The sequence below is a fragment of the Paramacrobiotus metropolitanus genome, unplaced genomic scaffold (genome assembly GCF_019649055.1).
Source record: "Paramacrobiotus metropolitanus isolate TYO unplaced genomic scaffold, Prichtersi_v1.0 Parri_scaffold0000085, whole genome shotgun sequence".
Classification (NCBI taxonomy): domain Eukaryota; kingdom Metazoa; phylum Tardigrada; class Eutardigrada; order Parachela; family Macrobiotidae; genus Paramacrobiotus; species Paramacrobiotus metropolitanus.
This window is the reverse complement of record NW_026570305.1, coordinates 238,471-260,150: the sequence shown is the minus strand read 5'-3', so window position 1 is coordinate 260,150 and position 21,680 is coordinate 238,471. Positions and strand designations below refer to the sequence as shown.

General features: G+C 42.9%; 5 protein-coding genes across 5 annotated transcripts; 2 read left to right on the top strand and 3 right to left on the bottom strand.

Annotated features, from left to right (window-relative positions):
• Positions 1-999: 999 nt before the first annotated feature.
• Positions 1,000-3,787, top strand: LOC129596047 (uncharacterized). The gene is made up of 4 exons (XM_055493204.1): positions 1,000-1,342; positions 1,454-1,519; positions 1,713-1,817; positions 2,005-3,787. Exons 1-4 carry the CDS (start codon positions 1,142-1,144, stop codon positions 3,430-3,432), a joined length of 1,800 nt encoding a protein of 599 aa, XP_055349179.1. The 5' UTR covers positions 1,000-1,141; the 3' UTR covers positions 3,433-3,787.
• Positions 3,788-8,850: 5,063 nt separating this feature from the next.
• LOC129596072 (uncharacterized) lies at positions 8,851-10,530 on the top strand. Its single transcript, XM_055493233.1, has 4 exons — positions 8,851-9,836; positions 9,903-9,982; positions 10,052-10,166; positions 10,273-10,530. The coding sequence occupies exons 1-4, from the start codon at positions 8,919-8,921 to the stop codon at positions 10,366-10,368; spliced, it is 1,209 nt and encodes a 402-aa protein (XP_055349208.1). The 5' UTR covers positions 8,851-8,918; the 3' UTR covers positions 10,369-10,530.
• A 367-nt stretch (positions 10,531-10,897) lies between these two features.
• Positions 10,898-11,920, bottom strand: LOC129596029 (5-hydroxytryptamine receptor 1D-like). Its single transcript, XM_055493184.1, has one exon. The coding sequence runs from the start codon at positions 11,918-11,920 to the stop codon at positions 10,898-10,900; it is 1,023 nt and encodes a 340-aa protein (XP_055349159.1).
• Positions 11,921-14,410: 2,490 nt separating this feature from the next.
• LOC129595998 (uncharacterized) lies at positions 14,411-16,366 on the bottom strand. Its single transcript, XM_055493143.1, has 3 exons — positions 16,023-16,366; positions 15,353-15,670; positions 14,411-15,178 (listed from the first exon to the last, which is right to left on the bottom strand). Exons 1-3 carry the CDS (start codon positions 16,283-16,285, stop codon positions 14,758-14,760), a joined length of 1,002 nt encoding a protein of 333 aa, XP_055349118.1. The 5' UTR covers positions 16,286-16,366; the 3' UTR covers positions 14,411-14,757.
• A 3,164-nt stretch (positions 16,367-19,530) lies between these two features.
• Positions 19,531-21,440, bottom strand: LOC129596046 (uncharacterized). Its single transcript, XM_055493202.1, has 3 exons — positions 21,074-21,440; positions 20,190-20,504; positions 19,531-19,928 (listed from the first exon to the last, which is right to left on the bottom strand). Exons 1-3 carry the CDS (start codon positions 21,328-21,330, stop codon positions 19,688-19,690), a joined length of 813 nt encoding a protein of 270 aa, XP_055349177.1. The 5' UTR covers positions 21,331-21,440; the 3' UTR covers positions 19,531-19,687.
• Positions 21,441-21,680: the final 240 nt, after the last annotated feature.

The following is a 21,680-nucleotide window of genomic DNA, read 5'->3' as shown; positions in this document are numbered from 1 at the left end:
GTTGGCACCGGTGGACTGTGATTGGCCGGAATGGTTGGCACATCGCAACCAAGGCCAAGGTCAAGCTCAAGGTCAAGTGGCTCAACCGGCTCAACTTCCGATGCAAATGCTGATCGCTCGACAGGAACCTGCTGGACAGCAGATTCAAGTGGATGAACCGATGCCGGATGTCAATATCGCCAACGGAAATGGCAATGCGGGTTTGCCAGGTGATGCTGCATTTGGACAGCAAGCAATGGTGGCTGGAGCCCCAGGACAGGGTGCCCCGATGCCGCAGTGTGTTGAAGGTAACGTTGACCTTTCATAGACACTAGTACGAGTATCTACATGCACTCCGTACATGGCAGGTGTTATGCAGGCGGAAGCTGTGGAACCTGCGGAGCTGTCTGATTACGAGTCAGAACCGGATGTAGATCGCGAATTACAGTTGTCTAACTTGTGAGTTGTTTTGTGTTTTCCTAACCAAAACCGATGGTGATTGGGAAGTGGTGTTTATTAATGTAAAATCAATCAGTACTGATTGATCTGTTCCCGACAATAGCCAGTTAGTTAATTAAAAATTCTGATTGGGAATTTTATGGAAATTATCCTGTTCAGAATAATATGTTGACTAATGATGCAGTCGCATTATTTCATCTGTCTTGACGTGGTGTAACTGACTTTGCTTGGAAAGTTCATTAAAGTCATGCTGTGGTTTGGAATTGACTGTGTTTTGAGAAAGTACAGTAAAACTGCAGTTTAAACACAAAAAGCTAACTGTTAATCAGCGGATAAGAAAGTGAGAAAACAAAAGAAATATGCATTGGTAAATGCAAACTAAAATCACACTTTTATTGTGTATTAAAGAATTAGTACTAGTACAAGTACTACCGGAAGTGAACTAGTCGGAGGAAGGCTAGCCTTCACTACTTGCGGTGTCGGTGACGTCACAGAGCACATGGCGGTGTGTTGCTGCACGCGGCTCTTGAGCGAAAAGTTCAGAACCGCACATGTCAGTGTAGTGTGCTGCGTAAAACTGTAAAAGTGCAGATCTGTATCTTTTAAGTTTTTCGTGCCTTCGAGTATAAGTATTCTATTTGAAAATAAAACTGTTCAGTTTTATTAGTTTTCGTTGTTTGTACTGCTCGTGAGTACTGTCAAGATGCAGCGTGCATCCAGTCCTGACTCTGAAGAAGAGCACGGTCAACTCTACCGAAGTTATGTGCACGGTCTGGATGCGGACGATGTTGATTCTGGACAGAATCAACCCACACAGAGACCTCCGCAGATGAAAGTGTGTGAAGCACTGATGCCTGGATCTGGGAGAGGAATCCTGAAGGCAGAAGGACTACAAACTGAAGCTGTAAGTTGAGGAACTTACTGCGGACTAATTAGAGTAACAATATGCTCATATTGTTAACTGTAAAACGAGAGTCGTGAAGTATGTGAATCAACACGTTCATGTTGATTGTAGAAGAGCGGTACGGATGCTGCAGACGTGGGTACTCTGAGCAGTGAGTTCAAGGACCAGAACGAACGGGTAAACGGTGGAAGACTGCTAAAATGTGTTACTGTACAGCAACTGTCCCAATACAGCATAATCATTGCTAATGTTAGGTAACCATTAAAAGCGATAAAATACTGGACAGTATTTTATGAGGTGTTGTTGTATCAGCATAGAACTACAGGAATACCAATGTATTAGTAAATCAACATGTACATGTTGATTGCAGTTCCAGCGTTTGTCGGACGCGAAACTCCGCTCAGCGGGAGTGGGACGAGGCCGCAGTCGCATGGCACCGTCTGAAAGCGGGATGAATTCAACGTTGAATTCTGTGGTAAGATTACTACAGTAAATGTAGTTACGGTAATAATAAACTACCAGTGCTAACAACTAAAAGACCGATAGTTGATTGCTGATGTCGGTAAAACACTGTACAATGTTCTGATGAGTGAGTAAGCAAATACATTTTTGCTACAAAATACAGTACTGTATTTTATATTGTTGGGCGCGAATACTTGCAGAACCAAAAGAAGAAAGTCACCTTCTTGGGAGTGTCTGTTACACACACAGCGCCACACAGTCGCTTCGCAATCCTTGATAAGGAGAAAGAGAAGGAATTCACTGCACCGGTCGTCAAGGGACGCGAGGAGCATGAACATGCTCATCAGAAGACAACAGCGTCCGTCCGAGTGGTTAACAACATCTTAACCACAAAGACGCTGTTTAAGAAGGTGTGCGTGCTGGATCGTATGGATCAGCTTACCCTGATCCGTGGTGGAATGCCAGCGGTGGAGCAGGAATTGATGAAGCCTTCGATGGGCGAATACGACCACCAGAACACTTCTCGACCGAGCGTACTGGGAATGTTGCGAGACGTCATGGTGGAGAATGCCGATGATGTGTACGTGCTACAGGAGTGCACTCAGTTACTGGAAAGAGGTGCATGGAAGGATCTGCTTCTAATCCTTCAGCAGCATGTGCAGTTTTTGGAGTTGGTTCCTGATACCAGAACGTTCAAGACATCGGACGATATCTTGGCGGTGGCACAACCAGAGATTCCCCAGTTTCAAGAGATTCATGCCGATCAACATGGATACGGCAAGTTTGACAAACGGCGATGCGAAGTGAACGCGCTGATTATTGCGCGGAAGCTGCCAAACGGAAAAGGCTTTTCGATGGGGAAAATTCGTTCCTCAGCCACGTTTATGTTGGAGGTAGTGCAGTTTGTCGTCGACCACATGGAAATAGCCGAAATGACACCAGTACTGGTGCCATTGCCGGGAAAGCAGACTTTCTTCCATCCGCGCCCATCAGCTCTTCTTGTGGCTCAGCAGGTGATAAACCACGCTTATGGTGCTGGTCCGGAATGGCGTGTTCAAGCGGAGACAGTGGTGCAGAACGACCAGCAGTTGTCATTCGTCAAGGAGAAAGAAGCGATGTTCTCCCATGTGCGCAAGGCTGTCAATGCGCTGGCCAACGTGGAAAAGTACTCTCCATGGTACTGGCGTATGCATTACGCTGTGGTGGACCTGTCCGAGGCGTTGTCGGAGAAATTCGGGATTGTGAAGTTCGTCCCGCAGGAAGCTAGTGCACCAGTCATTCGCGACTATTCATCCTGGATGAACATGCCGGAACCACTGCAAGAGCCAGCTCGATTGGCTCATGCACTGAACTTGGTACAGACGGCCTGTGCTAGTATGGCACTGCAGGCGCATAAGGATGCGGCTAACATCCTTGCAGAGTGGGGTTTGCCAGAGCCGTCCAATCTGATTACTTACAGTAAGGACATCACTGCAGCCATCAAGAAACTGGAGCAGCAGAAGAAGAACAACCCTGAACAATACGCACGTATTGTTCGTGCGGAGGTGGAATGGCGCAATTCCCTCCTGGCCTTGGACAACATTGTGGAACTGGACGCGGAGAAAGCGGACAAAGTGGATCAACTGTAGCGACGTGGAAAGCAGTGGAAGGACCGGGACCGGACCATCAATTTGGGCACGACTTGGAGCGATCGCGTGGAGGAATGGATTCCCTTTAGTTGTAAGAATAACATGTTCCTGCTATTTCCTTTTGTTCTTTGTCGGGTTTTGTGCCCGCGGACGTGCACCTTTGTTGATGGGGATAACATGCTATGGCGCATGTACCACAGTACGAGTATTGCTTTTGGTTAACTTGTATGAGCTCCGGCACGCGTCTGTACGACGGTGCGGTTTGTCCTGTGTTAAGTGATTTATTACGAGTAATTCCATGTTGTAACACGCTGGGTTTTTACCTGATTCTGGAGGCAGAATCAGTCGATCGATTTGTGAGCTAGCGAAATAAGATCAAATAAACTTGTGTTGAGATATCCGGATATTCGTGTGTGTTGTGGTGACCTTCGTAAAGACAACTAGGGATAGTTATCTGAGCGGAAGTCAGTGTGTGTGAGTCGGAAGTAACATCATCCGACTAAATCTGGGACAACAACATCGTCCTAGCAGGATCCTGAGTGTGTGTGTACGCGCGTGTGTGTAGGAAATATTAGTGCTAATATTTCCGAGGAGTTTCCATTAGTGTACATCTAGAGCATATTCCATCTTTATTGCCTGAGTAAGGTTGGTCATCCTGCTGTACTTGTGAGTACAAGTACACCAGAGCATGTCACAACCATTAATTTTGGTGGTTTAACTTGTGACGTGGCTACCGTACGTTAACACCTGCGATAAAGTGCAGTAATTACAAACTTCTGTCAAACCCAGTATATCTAGATTTGGTATAAATTGATCAGTTCAGACCAGCTTTACTGGATTACTAATTTTATTTTACCAGTTATTTTTTGGAGAGCCGGCAAAGCTAATTAAACGGCAAAATTAGAAACAACGAATAACATGACGTATGAAAAATGCCGTTAGCAAATAACTGATACTAGCTAGCTGATAACACGTATAATTACTGCATACATGCATGTTCCTTACTCTATGCACAGTATGCAACATAAAAGCACATTTAAATGGCGCATATTATGCTGGCACAGGCTCGTTCGGTAAATTCAGAGGAATTACCGGCTATCTCATCCTACACTGGACGCAAAACAACATTTTTTACCGCACAAGCGTATTCGTAACGTCCCTGTCCCGCGCCCCGTGTTGTTGTTTACGGGCAGTTCTGAGTTCCCACCGCCTAATACTAGTCTATAATTTATAATTACTCGTATAGATAAGTGTTATCTATACGAGCTATTAATTATTGTCTTAACACCACTTCATTATTACAATTTTAATTAGAGACTCGGGTCGTCACCTGCCATACTTAGTGTCTTATTATTCAGATTCAGAGTTTGGTACGAGGAGGAGCTACCTTGGCCCGATCAAAGGCATGCACCCGACCATAAACCGATCACTGCTTCCATGTGCGTGCAACACGGATTACCACCCAGCGACGGCAGCCTGCACGCAGCAGCATGTAAAGTTTAATCAACCGTTTATTATCTAATCCGAACAGCGACGAACGGTATCTCGACGAACAGCTCTCCAGTATCTCTTAAAATCTTGTCAACTAATATTCCAAAATTTAGAAAAAAAAGGTGACATGCAGATATTAATTTTATATTTCTGCCAAGAGAACCATGTCAGTTTTCGTAAGTGCAGCCTCTTCTTGGCACTGTTGACCGATGTCCTGTGCTATGTCTGCGAGAAATTCCGCCACTCAAAAGTTTCTTGGCTTACAATGGAACAGCCCCTAGCAAACTGCATAAAAATTTCTGTTTCCTAAATATTTTTAAACACTAGTTGGAAAGTTAAAAAAAGTGAAAATAGCACGAGGTGTAAAAGGTTGAATGATCAACAGATGTGCGTGCCGTACACTGCCATCGCAGGGCGCCTAAGCGGTGTACAAAATCACGTGGCTCAGCGTGTACAGACACGGGCACAGTGATCGGTTTATGGTCGCGCATATGCCTTTGATCGGGCCAAGGTAGCTCCTCCTCGTATTCAGATTCAGAGTTGCAGGAATCAGAATCAGACTTTTAGTATTCAGACTCAGACTTTTAGCATTCAGAATCAGATTCAGACTCAGACTTTCAGCGCAGGCCACTCCGAAACAGCGATACGATATGGTACTGTAGCCGCTCGCTTGAGTTATACCACACAGTTGGTTTACGGGAAAACTGCGCACCAAATATACACACGCTGGGCGGGCAATATGCACGGACAGTACGGTGGTACGTTAGTTAACGTTTAGTTTGAAAATGCCTCTGTTATTGATTTTTAAGATGGACATTTTCTATTCTCAGTTTTATTTTATAATTTTCCGAGACAAACCGTTCTGTATCTCACAGCAGTCGTCCTCTAGACACCAGAATAGTGTTTGCTCAGTCTGCCTCCCCCCATTAGGGGCACCCCAAAAACCACAACAAATCCGATGTTGACTTATTATACACATCAGAGCCCTATGTTTATGCCTTTCTTATGGAACACAAGACAAAATTAATTGTCAGAGCTCTAATTTTTCTAATTTTAGACAATACCAACGTCATTCAAAACGAGAAATCAAAATGGAAAAAAGCTAGCAAGAGTACTCGTACGGTAGCTAAGAGTCGTGCATTTTGCCCGGTCAGCGTGGGTATATTTGGTGCGCGTTTTTCCCGTACACCAACTGTGTGGCATAACTCACGCGAGCGGCTACACCTGTGTACGATATTGTAACTAAAACCCTGCGAAATGCATGGTAATCATGCGGTATCCGCACGGTCCGTCGGAAAAAACAGACTGTAGGCTTGGTGATGATATTTTGGAACGGGATAAATTTCTTTGGCGCTTAACTAAAGTTGCACTGGCAATATCAACAGTACCATAAGCGCCGTACAAAATAAACTGGAGAAAAGTCAAAATTTTGCACCCGACCCCAAGATAGCATGCGTAGTTTAAAGCTGTTTGACGTATACTGCAAGTCCCACGGACTATGAAACCGGAATTAAACGGCAATAGCAGACCCCGCGCAAACTGCGCGGAATAAATCGGCGATAAACTGTTATTTAAGAAAACTACAAAGCATTAACCCATGACAGCACATTTAATTTTGTTGAGCGGAGGAGCGTATAATAATAATAACAATAATATAGTTTGATTAGTTTCATTGGAAGAGACAGACAGTATTTCCCAAATATATATTTGGTTAACTGCTTATCATAACTTTTGTCGTAAATTATTCTTTATTTTAGCCATAGTTCACTGACAGAATAGTAGCAGTTAGAATGTATCACAGTTTACTAATTAAATGTTTAAGGCTGTTTTGAGAAAACATTGTCGCGTTCCGCTGATTTCAGATTTAACCTTAAAGTAGACCCGAAAAATTTGAAAATTTTCAGGAATGTGTGCTTTTTGTTTGCAATTATTAAACAAAGTTTTTAAGCTTCTCCCAAATCAATCAGCAGCATATGGCGGTCAGTTGTCAAGAACTGCAAATAAGAAAAGCTCCATACTGTAATTACTAATTACTGGAATTTTTGTAGCCGTATTACAGTAATTCTATTGGTTCAGATACCATTCGGAGCTTCGTTAAATTTTAGTCAGTGCGTTGTGACCGAGAAAACAATCCAGTGATACGACGGTACGACCAAAGATGTTAACCTTTAGAGTTTAGACCACTTAGAATAAAATTATGTTCAGTGTCCAGTTTCCTCCTACTGTTTACACACAAAACAATTTAAACCTGATGAAGACTTCAAAATTTCGTTGTGTTTGTTGGTGAATTTTTTATTATTAATTAACGTCGACAACTTGAACGCAGTGTATTGTTTGCGACCCCCGCTGCAGATAGGTGTCGCCTATGCTTCCGATTTCTGTTACTGTACGTGCGTATTCAACTTTGGCAAAAATCTGTGCATTCGTGTAGTACATCCCCAACGCATTGTCGCATCCCCAACCCCAACCCATCCCCAACTCAACCCATTAAACGCCAACAACATCTTCAACCCGATAGACGCATTGTCGCTTCACGCCTACGTCCGCACAGATGGTTCATTAATGTAGGCGCACCCAGGCGCACCGGGGAGGGTGTTCCCCTAATTTTTTTTGTTTTGACCTTTGATGGGAGATGATCTGACGGATTGCTTTGTAGCTGGCGGAAAGGCAGATTAGAATGCGGATACGTTTCGCTTTTTAATACTTCTGTTTACTTTAATTTTTAAATGCTAAAAATGCGGTTTTTGTTATCATAAAACCGTTTTTGTCTACGTTCCTTAGCCTTTCGAAAAATATTTTAACCTCCACTCCCTCCCCCTGCGGACTTTTAAAATACGCGTTCCTCACTTCACTCCCCGGAAAAGATTTGCGGCCTTGGGCCGCCTTCTCCCCCCGGGCGGTGGTTAGACTCGAATCCTAGTCCGTACGCCCGGTGGGACTGGGACTCGCTGATTTGCTCAAGCAGTCCACATCAATTCCAGTCGAACACCAAAATTCTCAAAATCGACTTTCAGTCTCTCACAAAATCATGTTTATTGGCGATTTGAAAAAAAAGGGGTTTCCACTTTATTGGCACATCAGCACGATACATATTACCAAAGCCAACCGCTCTGTAGAAGCAGTTTTATTAATAAATCTAATAAACCCGTTGCGAAAGGCAACTACTTTATCTTTGGAATTTGGGTTGTTCCCACTTTCCAGGAGATTCTGCATGTTCAGTCTTCACGAAACATCACTTTCAAAGCCTACATATTTTAAAAACTAACTCTTAATAAAAATTTTATGAACTAAAGGCATTCCGATAACTAATTGACACCAAAGTTCCATCAAGTGTAGATGGATGCTTTTCGTATGCTGTTCGTGACAGTGGTGGCGTGGGTGGGTTTGCAGTGGTGGGTTCTCCACTTTTCCCATAGACTTTTTATGTTAAATTCTTTTTAATTTTTCTCTTAAACCTTACATACTTTCGAAAAACTGACTGGTTTCTGCAAATCTGTAAGTTGGGCGCTATTGAGTGACATATGGACATCAAAGTTGGGTTTAGTGGTTCGCTCACAAAAGGGTGACAGAAATGGAATTCGCTAAGGCTTATTTTATTAATATATTGGATTGCATTGCAAGCGTTCGTCAACTTTACCAGCCATCACCATGGAGTCATAGACCATGGGCATCACCAATCGCTTAGGCAATAGTACTGAACGTTATGAATACCGTGTAGATAATCCAACGGCCCTCGTTGTCCCAGGGTATCGGGATTGCCTTACACAGTGTGTGATCAGCTAATGCTGAGCACACACTTTCCACATACTTCCAAGTAGAGGAGACAAACTGCATTAAGCAAACACTCATCGAATAATACAGGACAGGAGATTCAAAATCGTCAGCTCTCTCCGAGCGACACATTCCACGGCTCAACGCTGTAACGACTTGAGCTGGATTTTTAGATTTCCGAAACCGTATGGAGGGTGCACTGTCATTCAAGTTACAAACTTACAATGACCCAGTCTTCGCATTTTACCGTCTTGTTCACCTTCCCACTTGGCTACGGTCGGCAAGCTAAGATAATTTCGCGAATTTTTGGTATAATTTTTGTCTTACTTTCGTTCAGCAGTGGAGCAATTTATTTCACTAACAACATCCAGCGGGCCATGCAGAATAACCGGCCTTTGACAATGGGTGACGTTTTCGTGGCCAGCCAACATCTCTTCATTTCCTGTCGCGCTGGCTTAGTCATCACCCTGAATATGCTCAACATACACCTCAACGAGAAATTCTTCAACGCGCTATCCACCACGATCATCAAAACAATGAACACGTCCAATCAGCTGAAAGCCGGTTTCATGCATCATCTCAACCGGCGGATGCTGATTGTGCTTTTCATCTCGGTGACACTGTTCTGTATCGGCGATGGTCTCTGGTGGCTGAACAGTGATAATACACGGATGAAGTACCTAACTGAAAACACCGTTTTCCTGGGAATGGTTTCTGTTGGATGGCAGAATTATCTTTACTGGGTTTTTTCAGTAGCTCTGCCATTTCTGTATTCACTGCACATTCAATCCACTTTCGTCTTTGTCGCCCTGGTCTTGCAAACCGGCAACGAATTTGTATGTCAGAGATTGCTTGGTATTAGAAAGCTTTTGTATGACCTGTCATCGAAGAATGTCGCAACGGCGACTGATGACCTTAAGGAAGTGCTGTGTTATTATGAAACTCTGGACCGTTTGGACAGCGTCCTGCAAAATCGACTGGGCAGCGTATTAACCGCGGCATTTGTTTTTGACTTAACTCTTGTGCTCAGTTTTGCAGCGGGCCTCGTAACGGGTTCCCTGTTGAATGATGCGTTCGTAATAACGTGTTACGCGCTGATATTGGTGTTATTCCCATTTAATGCGGCAGTAGTACGCCAAGAGGTAATCCTAATTTCCCGCATGAGTACTGGGTAATAGGCGTTGTCAAATTCGGTCGTTTTAATTTAGAATATCGTGCTGCCAGCGTTGACGTCATCCATCCTCTTGAAAACTGCTGCTGTCAACGCCAAAGCCGTGACACTCTGCCGGTAAGTACAGCTTTTTGGTTGACTTTGCATGTTTAGCCAATACAACCCTGTTTGCCTCATTTTCTCCAGGGATATAAAAGCGCTGGAAGCAGCCATTATGGAAGCTCGTAAAATTTTCAAAGACTTGAAACTGGAACTTCTTCTTGGAGATGTAATACCGATCACACTGTCACTTCTTATGAAGGTGAGCAAAATATGTAATAAGGGGACAAATAACGCTATGTCGTATTCAGATAATTCACGTTGAGTTGGTGGTTTAATGCATTCTGCTGCCGCTTACAATTTTCCAGGCTTTAACGCTCATCATTTCCGTGGCATTGATTACGAAGGAAATCTTTCCCAAAAGCGAAGCCGGATGCCTGCTTTCTGCGAACGCCACACTGTAAAATGATCAACTCACTTAAGATGAAAATTTAACAGCTTTCACGGGCGCTCCTACGTCTGGCTGGACTAAAATCGTTGAATGAGGCGTAATATATTTGGCGCTACTTTATTTATGTTAATGGATTTTCAAATAAACACCAGGTATCAGTGACTGTTTATATAGTGACAAGAGAAAGGAATTACTGATTTTTTATGACAGTATCTTTTCTTCGTAGGCATGATCCTTGCGCCGAACATATTAAAGTGAAATTTATGTATTCGACAAAAACTGAAGCGATTTTATGCTTGCCCGAAAAAATCAATAATTACATAGTCCGTAGTCGATAGCGGGACGCAATTAAATATGAGGAATCCAATTAAATATTAAGAAAGCTAGCGACCTATTACGGAAATCTCTTTTTAAGACGGATAATTGCCGATAATCCTGCTGCGAGGTTGAATTTCAAAAACAGTTTCATGAAGAAAACGTGCCCAAGACTTCCGCAATCCGCAAAAACTTCCGGGAATCCAGAATCTATCTAATTGCTTAGGTCAAGCTCGACAGGAACAAACAATATCAATGATAGCGGTGCGCACAGATTTCAGCGCCAGCGCAAATAACACCGGGTCAGCGACCACTTGGATGGTGAAGGTGTACTGCGTTACACTATCCAGAATCGGATTACTGTAGCCGGTGAACGGTTGCGAGAAGTAGTAGAACACCCCGGTTGTCCAGTTGATGAAGACACTGATGGTTAAAACCGTCAGCAATAAAAACGCTCGAGAACGCCGCGGATTATGGTGTAGAGAAAGCGTAACGGCGATTTCTTTGGACATTCGCTTAACCGGGTTCGTCGAGACCTCGGTTGCCGGTGTTGCTGTGGGTTTCGTTGATCTGACCTTTTTTCGGTGTCGTTCCTTGTGGTAGATCAACGGATACGCAGCCAACACAATTAGCAGGCACATCATACTGAAGAACTGTATCAATATTAACCAAGTTTTCTGCCCGCGACTGGCATCAAAATTAATATTGCAACCAAACTGGTCTTCCGCTTGCCGGTAAAACGCAATATCCATGATCAGTCCGGGCAGAGCAACACAGTGTGCAATTAGCCAGACGATGCCGCTTAACCCGACCGCCGTTCTAATGGTCAAATGGTTGTGATAGGAAATGGGCAGCCACAGCGCCCACAGACGATTCAGCGCGATCAACGGATGCGAAAGCATCTGCACCAAGGTCACCACCCACATACCGTACATGTTCAAATTGCACAGCGCCCGTCCAAAACAAAAGACAGGATAAAATGCGTGCAGGACATCGAAGATGTTGCTGGTTAAGCAGTACAGCACGTTGGCCACCAGCAGGTTGAAGAGGTATACATTAAACGGCGTCCACAATGAGCGTCGCACTGCAAAAACAAGAAGGACAGCGGTATTGACAGTTAAGGTTATGAAAAACTGGAACAGGGTGAAGATGCTCGTTAGGTCCCACACAGCATGCGATGTTAGCAGGCAGCTGTCATTGCTAGACTGGGAGTGTTGCGATAGGTCAAATGCTGACAGAGATTTATTCATTTTTAAACAACTTTGACACAGCTATCAACAGAAATTAACCATGAATGCTTGTTCAGAAATCGCGCAAGCGAAAATGTTTATACCGAGGTCATATAACGGTGGTCTGCAAGAAAGCAGCCCGCTACAGGATAAGACACGTTCTCGCTGTCGGCAGCGATTTGAAAGGAAGGTTCTCCTGAATAATAAACAACATGGCTAATGAGGAGGTAATGGCCTTCTACAGGAAAACACTCCATAATTAACGAAGGACCTTAAAGCGTCTTAGCCAAGAGGAAATCCTTATTATTAATACAATGACTCGCTAGAACACGAAAACCCAATCCCGTTTAAACGTCAGTGCTAGGATATGATTCGTCAATCAGCTGTCCGGGGGCGTTTGGGTCAGAACATGACGCTCTTGGTGACTTTGGGAAATTGCTGTAAAATGTAAGAAATTTCGCGCTGCAGTGCCGCGGAATAACGTGGCCTACTGCTCATCCTGTTGATATATAATTAGTATTTAAAAATGACATGCAAAAGGTTATTCCACAAAGTTACTACTCTACATATTATACCGGTACACAAAAATCTTTATTATGCTCCATCATCCATACACAGATTTTCTAATAAACAGATCGACATTGAGATCATTTTCGGCACTAGTGTTAAAAACGTAATATCCGCCAACAGGCTGATGTTTGGGCTAATTACAATAAGTGCATTATATAGTTTACAAAACATTTGGGAGTGCAGTAGGTACAGATGGCTACGCGCCGCCATGAGTAGGCAACCGATCCTACAACCACAGTTTGTACGGAGCAGGAGACGCACCCAATTTGTTGTGTATGCTGCCGAGAATCTCATAAATATTTTAGAGCTTGACGGTGCAGGAAACGGCATTCCTAACCATGGATAAAGCGTATGACATGTGACATTACAGCATCACCGCCGCACTTAGTCTTGACCTTGTCTAAGGTTACACACGTAATCTCCATGAAAATGCGACTCACTTTGCAAAAACACTCTTTCGTCACTGATTTAATTACTGTAAATTTCTTGAATGCTGTTAATTACCGGCCGCTGCTATGGCAGTACATGTTGTTAAACGCTTACGTAGAGCCGTATCTGGTATCAAACAGGTGTTGTTGTATAATTATTATCCAGAGCAGTATGGTGACATAGTCCGTTCCAATTATCGTCAACTTAGCACCCAAATTAAAAGCTTTATGATTCCGGTGCCAGGCTAATACAGCCACTGCAACTGGGCTGCACAGTTTTTTTGAGCAAATGAAATTAACAAAGCCATAGCAGCTAATTGTAAAGGGCATTCCCCATACGGACCATATGGTTTAGGTTTTTCAGTCTTAATATAGCATTTTATACAGTAGTAATGTTGGTCTACCGTGGATGTACGAATTTAAACAACTAATAAATCTATTAATACGGTTTAGCAGTGATTTCCTTAGCGTTTAAAACAGCAGTACGATCGCATTTAATATAGTATACGAACATTGGCTTTGCCAACTGTGCCCGTTGTGGTGATGAAAATATTATTTTCGACGGACGCGTCCGTCAGATCCTCTGTCAGAGCGGCATCCGCTCTCTATAGGATCGTTCGTTAGAATATTTCAATACATTTTGTATGCTTTGCCGATAGCCTAGTAGTGCCTCTCTCGGCCTTAGAGTATGTTGTGTTCGGCCAGGTTTAAATTCCCATGCTGTGTATGCAAAACACAGCAGGTTAATGGGTTACCTGCTACCGAGATGAAACTATTAAACTATGGAGGTTGTGGGTTCGATTCCCTCAATCGGCAGAGTTTTTGCGAGTGTCTGTGCGAGCCTAGCCCAGCCCTTTCACCACTGCACAATAGATTGATCCCGGTCGACTGAACAATGTATGGCAGAAGATGAGAGTTTTGGCAAGCAGTGCAGTAAAAAAATTCTTCTACTGGGCAGTTGTGGCCGTGTTCGATACGATTACAGCTACTTATGGCACCTTTGTTACAGTACCAGTTTTTACGACGGTTACGTACTGCCGTTGTACTGCTCGAAACCGTTAATCGAGATGCGAAGATATGTTCACATTTTAGCGCAATACCAAAATGGTCAAAATAATAGTTTGCTTTAAAACTTGTAAGTTTCGCATCTGCGAGTTAAAAATCTTTTGCTGAGCAATGATTGCGTTTACCGTCTCTCGGGGTAAACTCGTACATGCATGTATGTATGTACTAATGTACTTGTACGTGTACTGTATGTACTAATGTACTTGTTTATGAAAGGTCGGAGTCCACGTCTTAGTGTGTTCAGTCTATTATGCTTCGTCTCGATCTCGAGGCATGTGTTTTACTCTGTAGATTGTTCAGAAGAAGTATCACTTAAATCGCAGTTGAACACGATGCGTTTAAATGACAGCACTTTGAATATGAAAATTTATGAACATGCGTAGAATAGTGTGATACGAATTTGGGATCATTTTAGAATTACATTTGAATGGATTCCACCGGACGAAAACAGGTAGTTAGGACTTTATTAGGAAGCAACGGCTACATTTAACACTGAGCACGAGCGATTGTCAGTCGTCTATTGTTGTTGTTGCAACTTTTGTTGGACATGTCAGATAACAGTACAAGTTACAACCATATATCGCCAGATAAACGGTACCATAGAATAATGTCATTGCAAAGATAAAAACCCACCATACGAGTAACTGCACTTGTAAATCAATGGTAGCATTAATTCCGGCTCATTCCCACATTCCAGGTCAGCTGAGCAAACAATTCTTATAACATTTCAAAGATCACAGATCACTTTGGTAAAAGATAACAAACAAACTGCTGTCAAGTGGCTGTCAGCATTGTTCAGTCCTGTCGATGTACCATGACAATGGCCATGATAACCGCGATCAGACTGTAGAAGACGGATCCACTGGCAAGCTGCATGGAGTTTCCGGCATTACCGTTACCACCGGGGTTGGGGGAAGTACCGTTGCCGTTGGGAGCCTGGGTGCTGTCGGGACGGACAACGAGCGGGGTGGGGGAGGTACCATTGGCCGGAAGGACTATGGTGGTCTGGGTTGGCACTGTCTCGTTACCTGCCACAACGGTGGTGTTGACGAACGGAGGAATGGTGGTGCTTTCGTTGTGGTTCAGGTGTTCGCCGTCGCAGTGGTACATTCTGCGAACGAAGCTGTAAAGATCGGTGTAGGCTGCATGGGCACCGACACCGCACGTGGCGTTGACCTTTTCCAAAGAAATTAGTTCTTCCACACGGCTGAACATTCTGCAAACGACATATAAATGTTATTTATACGCGCAACTAGCAATGTAACACAGTTTAGTCGAAAGTCGACTGATGTTGCATTAATTTTTATTTCGGCCGCAAAACAGAGACATACGCTAAAAAACCGTTTTTAAGCGCACGTTTCCTTAAAATGAATTCGGTTCAAAAGCATACCGGCAAAAGATGGCGATGAAGGTTTGAGGAGGCACGTCCATAATGCCGGAAATATTGCTCATGTTAGGACCCATCGATGACAGAGTCAAATTGGTGATCTCTTCAACAATGAGCGGCAGTTGCGGATCATTAGCGATGGTGTTGTACACATCCAGTTTCTTATTGCAGCGTACAATCTCCGTGAAGTACTGGTAGCGGTTGGCGGCAGCGCACATCAACAGCATATCTTCGTTCATATGGAATGACCAGTCAGCCAGAGGAGAAGTGAAGCAACGATCGGCAATTGGCCGGATGCAGCTGATCATGCTGGTCATCAATCTGCAAAAAAAGAAGCATTAGATTAAAAAATTTTGTTGTGTTAGCCGTTGTGTTCACTAACACTATCATGTCGTTACTTCAACAATATGCTCTCGGCTTCAATTTTGTTGTGTTCACTAACACTATCATGTCGTTACTTCAACAATATGCTCTCGGCTCGACTGAAAATTTTAGGCCCGTTATCACGTTTACTGATAATTTAATACAAAAATGAAATAAGCCAATACTCAACATAAAAAGTTTTGCTTGTTTAAATTATTATGTTAGCATGAAATACTATGAATGGTTTGATACTGATTTTAGTACCGGGAAAATCAAAGAACTGTTGTGTATTGTAAGTTTGTAACCGTACCCGCAAAAAGCATCGAGGATGTCCTTCGCCTGCGCTTCGGTGATGTTTCCGCTCATAAAAATTTCTCCTGACTGCTGAAAGATGTCCACGTTCTGCATGGTCTGATTCTGCATATCCATTGAGCAAGTGAACAAAGCCATCTGATCCGCGTTGGTACAGTTCGGCCCAAACATTTGTCCAAACATTTCTGACACATTCGGCACCACAAGCTGACCGTATACGGCTCCGCAGAGCAAAACAGCAGCACAGAGAACTCGCAGCATTTTCGAAGCTTATGTTGCACGTATATGCCCAACTGGTAGTACTAATAAATTATTTCCAGACCTGAATGAGAAGCCTGTAGAGTGTTATGGCCTTTATATGGACCGTTGCAGGTCCTGCAATCATTAGGCTGTATTCATTACGATTCATTAGTTTATCGGTAGCTTATTCTTTTATTAACCACATGGACAATTTGTGACAAGAACCAATCGGTGAACTTTGCACTCTTTGCTTTAGATTAATGTGCAATGTTAACATAAAATTGCGCGCATTGTGTTTTAGTTATCGCAGTGGCTTTGAAAACGCTACAACACTAATATTGATTAACACCACAGTATAACATCACTAATTTTTTATTGCCTTATGGTTTCTGGTTTTAGCGAATATTCAGCTAATCAGCAAAACCGGAACCAGAAAGGATATGTCATGGAGCGTAGTCTTTCGGTACTAGTGCGTTATTAGTGCGTAAAGTCTCGTTATTCAGCAATCTGAAATTTATCAGCAGATAAATTTCAAAATAGTCTAATATGAGAAAATAATGATGTGATATGTAGATCATCCGTCCCATAGTTTTCGCTTCGGCAAAATTAATATACGCACACAAGCAGTTTCCATAATATACGATAGTTACAAATTGTAATCCATTGATACTTCTTATTTCTCATTATGTTTATAAAAACAAGCGTCGCTTAGTAATCTATGAAAAAGATTGTACTGTAGCTCACGGTTCACCTATAATTTTTTTAAGAGGTAATTCGAACATTATCAAGAATGTATTACTACGCCGTTTCTACATGAATTCTGGCACAAACTGTAGTGTGAAACTGAGAATTGGTAACTATACAGCAACAAACATATCCTCAAAAACAAAAATTATATCTGATGTATTGTGTCCATTTTGCTGTTAATAAGAGCGCCGTAGTGCATAGTGAGCTTCTCAGTGTTACACAATGTTCGGTTCGTCTAATTTCTGCATCCAAAACGCGCCGTACACTGCATACCGATAGAATTATACCTTTATGTAATTTGTAACCGGTTACACGGTGAAAAGCGCAGCAAGTCTCCATGAATAATGCGATCGCTGTCGTGGCTACATATACAAATGACAGGAATGCTAGTAATATTCTAAGAAGTTGGTTTCATATCGTAATGCACTAGATATCCTCGCTATATACATATTTGTGAACTCACAGTACAGTGCGTGCACTACACAGTAGGGACTTGCACAGAGTACTCTAGTTACTGGCTTCCCGTGGTACTTGCAAATAACTGCATTAGTATGCTATCACAATGCCCAACGTAAAAGAAACCAGGCTGACCAACACGGATCTACCTGCTGGATGAACCGGCGTTGCTGCGTTACCATCCTTGAGGATGCTGTTGGTGCTGACGGTGATCTGGGTGGTGGTTTGAGGTAGGCTAACCGGCGGAGTAGCTGCGGTATTGCTCACCAGCGCGTTGGTCGTTACTGCTGCTTGGTTTCCGGTTACGGTGGAGTTACCGACGATTGGGCGAGAAGTTGTCTTGGGGCAGCCTGCTCACTATCGCATTTGTATAAATTGAGGAAGTGCGAGTGTAGGTTGGCGTACACGTAGCGTGCCTCAATTAAAACCGCATGTTGCGCTGACTTTCACCAGGGGAATGATTTCGGCGACACGATTTAGAATCCTGTAAATCAAAATGCTCCCATCATGTGAGGACTTGAAACAGTCAAAACCGTTTTTAAAGTTAGTCACAATCGATCAAGAAGTTTTCACAGGAAGTGCCGTTTCGGCAACAGTACAGTACATTTACAAAAAATTTAATTAGAAAGACGTATGCAGCGTAGCACAGACAGTCAAAATACTGTTAAAGTATAGCAAGCTGTAGTTTCTGAATAAATACTGTTTGGTCTTGCTCAGTACAGTACATACCGGCAAAAGTTGTCATTATAGACTTGAGGATTCGAAGACAAAAAATCGGAGATATTCTCATTAGCGCCCAGGGATGCTTTGATAAGACGGACTAGCTTGTTGATCAGGATTGGTATTTCAGTATCATTTCTCATGACACCGTAAAGATCCATCATTTTATTACAGCGCACTAGCTCGGTGAAGTACTTATAGCGGGAGGGAGCAGAACAAATCAGGCGGAGGTCTTTGTACATCGTATACATAAAGGTCAACATTGGCGTCGCGAAGCATCGGTCGGCAACCGGTTCCGGGCAGTCAGCAAGACCAGAGATCCAGCATATACAAAACGGTAAGAAGTTAATACCGTTACTTGGACTGTGCGGTTGACACTGTGCAGTGCACTGTGCAATTGAGAACAATTAAATTTGTGTACTTCGTACGTAGTACATACTCGTACTTGCATGTCGCATCAAGTATGAGTTTCGCCTCGGCATGCGTGAGGCTGCTTCCCAAAATACTAAATCCGAACTGCTGCAGTATTTCCTGCTGTTTCGCTGTTTGATTTGGTGCCGCACTACACTGGAGAATTTCCACTTGGTCTTCTGTGGTGCAGTTAGCTCCAAAAATCTGTGTTAAACCGGACGCCTCAGGCATCGGAAACTGGGCATAAACATGCCCGGAGAATAGCGCCACCATATACAAAATTCCCAGCATTGTCAACCTGCGTAAGCTCATAAGGGATTTTAAATTTTCCAAACGCGAATATTTCCCAGACTGTACAGTATTAGCGATCGCCATTATATTCTGTTGCTCTGGAAAAGACAGAAGACTGGATTATCTTATCACTGGTGCAGAAGTAATACCCATTGGTATAATCATTATTTATTTACCGCTTGTCGTAAAACAATGGCGCACCTTTTTTTAAACCTTTTTTAGACCTTCTTATTTATCAAGATACCATAAAAATCCATCTTTTTATTACAGCGGCATAAAAATCTATAACTTGAAAATCCATAACCATAAAAATCCATCTTTTCGTTATTTTTATCCATTTTTTATTACCGCAAGGAGTGTGCACATTTAGGGAAATGACAACGGATGTTATTAACTGCTGCTGATAATCTGACGTATCTGTGACTTGTTTCCGGTTATAAGCGTTATAACTGATAGAACGAAACATAACATTCTCCATAAATTGTTCACTGGTGACGTGGTGAGGTACTACTGTATATTATGTACACTGAGTCACTGACTACAGCGCACTTTCGCGATTACACTGTGGTTGAGAAACGCAGTCTATCATGGGCCGCCAGCATGCGGCTTGATGCAGCTGAAATTAATAACGATGACATTAATTATCACTTCATGTCAATTTATATATGCAGGTACACGGTATCAAAAAAACCGAACAATTTTCGGAAAAATCACCAACACCGTCCAAGGCCAGACAAAAGCAGATAATAGATCATTAGAAAACGATACGAAATTTTAAGCAGAGCACAGCGCATTAAATTAATTTCGCTGATGCGCAAACACAATGGCGAAGAGGATTGTAAAAAGACTGTATAAGGTGTATCCGTTTGCAGGTTGGACGAAGCCGGCCCCATTACCCCCACCGGAAGTGTTGTTGTTGCTGCATTTGTACATTTGGAGAATATGCCGGTACAAACTGCTGTAGGCCTCGTGGGCTTCGGTGCCGCACGTTCCGCTAACTTTTTCTAAGGAGATCAGGTTTTCCACACGACGTACCATCCTACACAAGTAACACAATATTCGCCTACTGTTTGAGTAAATTACATGTACGCTTGAGATTCAAAATGCAAATCTGAAAGTGGATTTCTCCGCTTAATTTTCCTTAATTTTTTTGGAATTCCAATTTAATTAATTTAAACTTTTGAACTTACAGTTTCAAACCACATGAATCACACGAAATTTATGCAATTTCAAAAAAGTTTTCTTACATATTGCGTTGCAAAAGATAAGTACTTATGATAGCAGCAATTGAACGGCGTACCGGCAAGATAATCGTGTATACTCTTCGGAAGAGAAATCCAAGATGGCCGCAACATTGCTGTTGGAGCCAAGCGACTGTGTTGTGAAGTTAAAGATTTCCTGGGTAATATTGGCCAGCTCTTGGTCAATTGAGAGTGTGCTGATCACATCTAATCTCTTGTTGCAGCGCACAATGTCAGCGAAGTACTTGTAGCGGTTAGGAGCAGAGCACATGCCGAGGAGGGAATTATACACTGTGTAAGTTAAGAGCATGAAAGGATGATCAAAACACCGGCTAGCGGAAGGGCGAAGACAACCGACGGTGCCGGCCATCCAACTGCAACAAAAACAGACGTTACTCAATACTTACTAATGTTACTCAAATCTGAAAACGGTTTTCAAAAAAAATTTTACCCCGAAAAGTTACCGGCAACCGGCAACCGGCAACTTCAACTTGACTTGTTTTTTAGATCTCGATAACTACACGGTCAAATCGCTTGAAACTGGAAACTTAGACGTTATTTGATGCGCTGAGTTCAAATCTGAAAACGGTTTACGTATAAGCCGCTTGGATGTCAATATAATATACCATCCAAGCGTAGAACTGCGGTGAAAAATATTTTACCGTTCAAAAAGCTTGCTGTTTAAAAAATCGGATTCTATTTTTCCTTAAATAAAGGTTTCGCCATAAGCGGCAAAAAAAGTTAGAATGAGAAGCCGCGCCAGGACGAGATAAAAATTAATAATTATTTTGTCCAAACATTTAATCAATTACGAGGTCACTTTTAGCAAATATTCTGCTGACGCCGGTGTACACAGGCCTAGCAGAATTTATGTGCTAAGAAAACATTAACAAAAGTCAACTTTTTTCTCTTACTGTTAGGGGAAATGTAAAACGCTGTTTACCTGCAGTAAGCGTCTACTAAGGCTTTGGCTTCCTGTTCCGTGATATTACCGGTCAAAAAGACTCCCATAAATTGGTCCATTACAGCCTCGCTTGATTGTGTTTGATTCTGGATGTTGGTAGTACACTGAGAGATCGCCTGCGCATCTTCGACCGTGCAGTTTCCAAATGGCTGCGGCACAACTTGGATTCTCGGTTCTAGGGCATAGGCGCCTGCACACCACAGGACAAGGGCACATATCTGTACGATCCGCCACATTCTTGCAACCGTAACAAAACCGGAAAGCTAATAAAATTATTACTGCAACAGTAAAGGTACTGGTGATTTATTCCGGATCTTTTGTACAATAAGCCCGCTCTCGTGCTTTCTTCAAGTCTTATACCAGTCTGGGAAAGTGTTTGCTGACCATTATCACACCTGTTGCATACCTTATCTGGCTTATCATTGTCCATTGTCATACGCACGCAAATTGTTGGAAGACAATTGTGGACTTCTCCATACGCTCACGCAGACAACCAGCGCAAGCACCAGACGTGTGCGTCCGTCGTCCTGATACTGGGACCTCATCACAATGCCCTGTTTGCGCGACGAAGTTGTATTTCTATCGG

What these genes read in the sequence shown, in the direction of transcription:
- LOC129596072 (XM_055493233.1), top strand. Translation starts at nt 8,919, where the DNA reads ATGACCCAGTCTTCGCATTTTACCGTCTTGTTCACCTTCCCACTTGGC. An exon ending in AAAGCCGTGACACTCTGCCG is followed by an intron (nt 9,983 to 10,051) that starts GTAAGTACAGCT and finishes CATTTTCTCCAG; the next exon opens with GGATATAAAAGCGCTGGAAG. An exon ending in CACTGTCACTTCTTATGAAG is followed by an intron (nt 10,167 to 10,272) that starts GTGAGCAAAATA and finishes ACAATTTTCCAG; the next exon opens with GCTTTAACGCTCATCATTTC.
- LOC129595998 (XM_055493143.1), bottom strand. Translation starts at nt 16,285, where the DNA reads ATGCTGCGAGTTCTCTGTGCTGCTGTTTTGCTCTGCGGAGCCGTATAC. An exon ending in ATCCTCGATGCTTTTTGCGG is followed by an intron (nt 15,671 to 16,022) that starts GTACGGTTACAA and finishes CTTTTTTTGCAG; the next exon opens with ATTGATGACCAGCATGATCA. An exon ending in TTCATCGCCATCTTTTGCCG is followed by an intron (nt 15,179 to 15,352) that starts GTATGCTTTTGA and finishes TGTCGTTTGCAG; the next exon opens with AATGTTCAGCCGTGTGGAAG.
- LOC129596047 (XM_055493204.1), top strand. Translation starts at nt 1,142, where the DNA reads ATGCAGCGTGCATCCAGTCCTGACTCTGAAGAAGAGCACGGTCAACTC. An exon ending in TCAAGGACCAGAACGAACGG is followed by an intron (nt 1,520 to 1,712) that starts GTAAACGGTGGA and finishes TGTTGATTGCAG; the next exon opens with TTCCAGCGTTTGTCGGACGC. An exon ending in ATTCAACGTTGAATTCTGTG is followed by an intron (nt 1,818 to 2,004) that starts GTAAGATTACTA and finishes GAATACTTGCAG; the next exon opens with AACCAAAAGAAGAAAGTCAC.
- LOC129596029 (XM_055493184.1), bottom strand. Translation starts at nt 11,920, where the DNA reads ATGAATAAATCTCTGTCAGCATTTGACCTATCGCAACACTCCCAGTCT.
- LOC129596046 (XM_055493202.1), bottom strand. Translation starts at nt 21,330, where the DNA reads ATGTGGCGGATCGTACAGATATGTGCCCTTGTCCTGTGGTGTGCAGGC. An exon ending in TTAGTAGACGCTTACTGCAG is followed by an intron (nt 20,505 to 21,073) that starts GTAAACAGCGTT and finishes TTTTTGTTGCAG; the next exon opens with TTGGATGGCCGGCACCGTCG. An exon ending in TATACACGATTATCTTGCCG is followed by an intron (nt 19,929 to 20,189) that starts GTACGCCGTTCA and finishes TTACTTGTGTAG; the next exon opens with GATGGTACGTCGTGTGGAAA.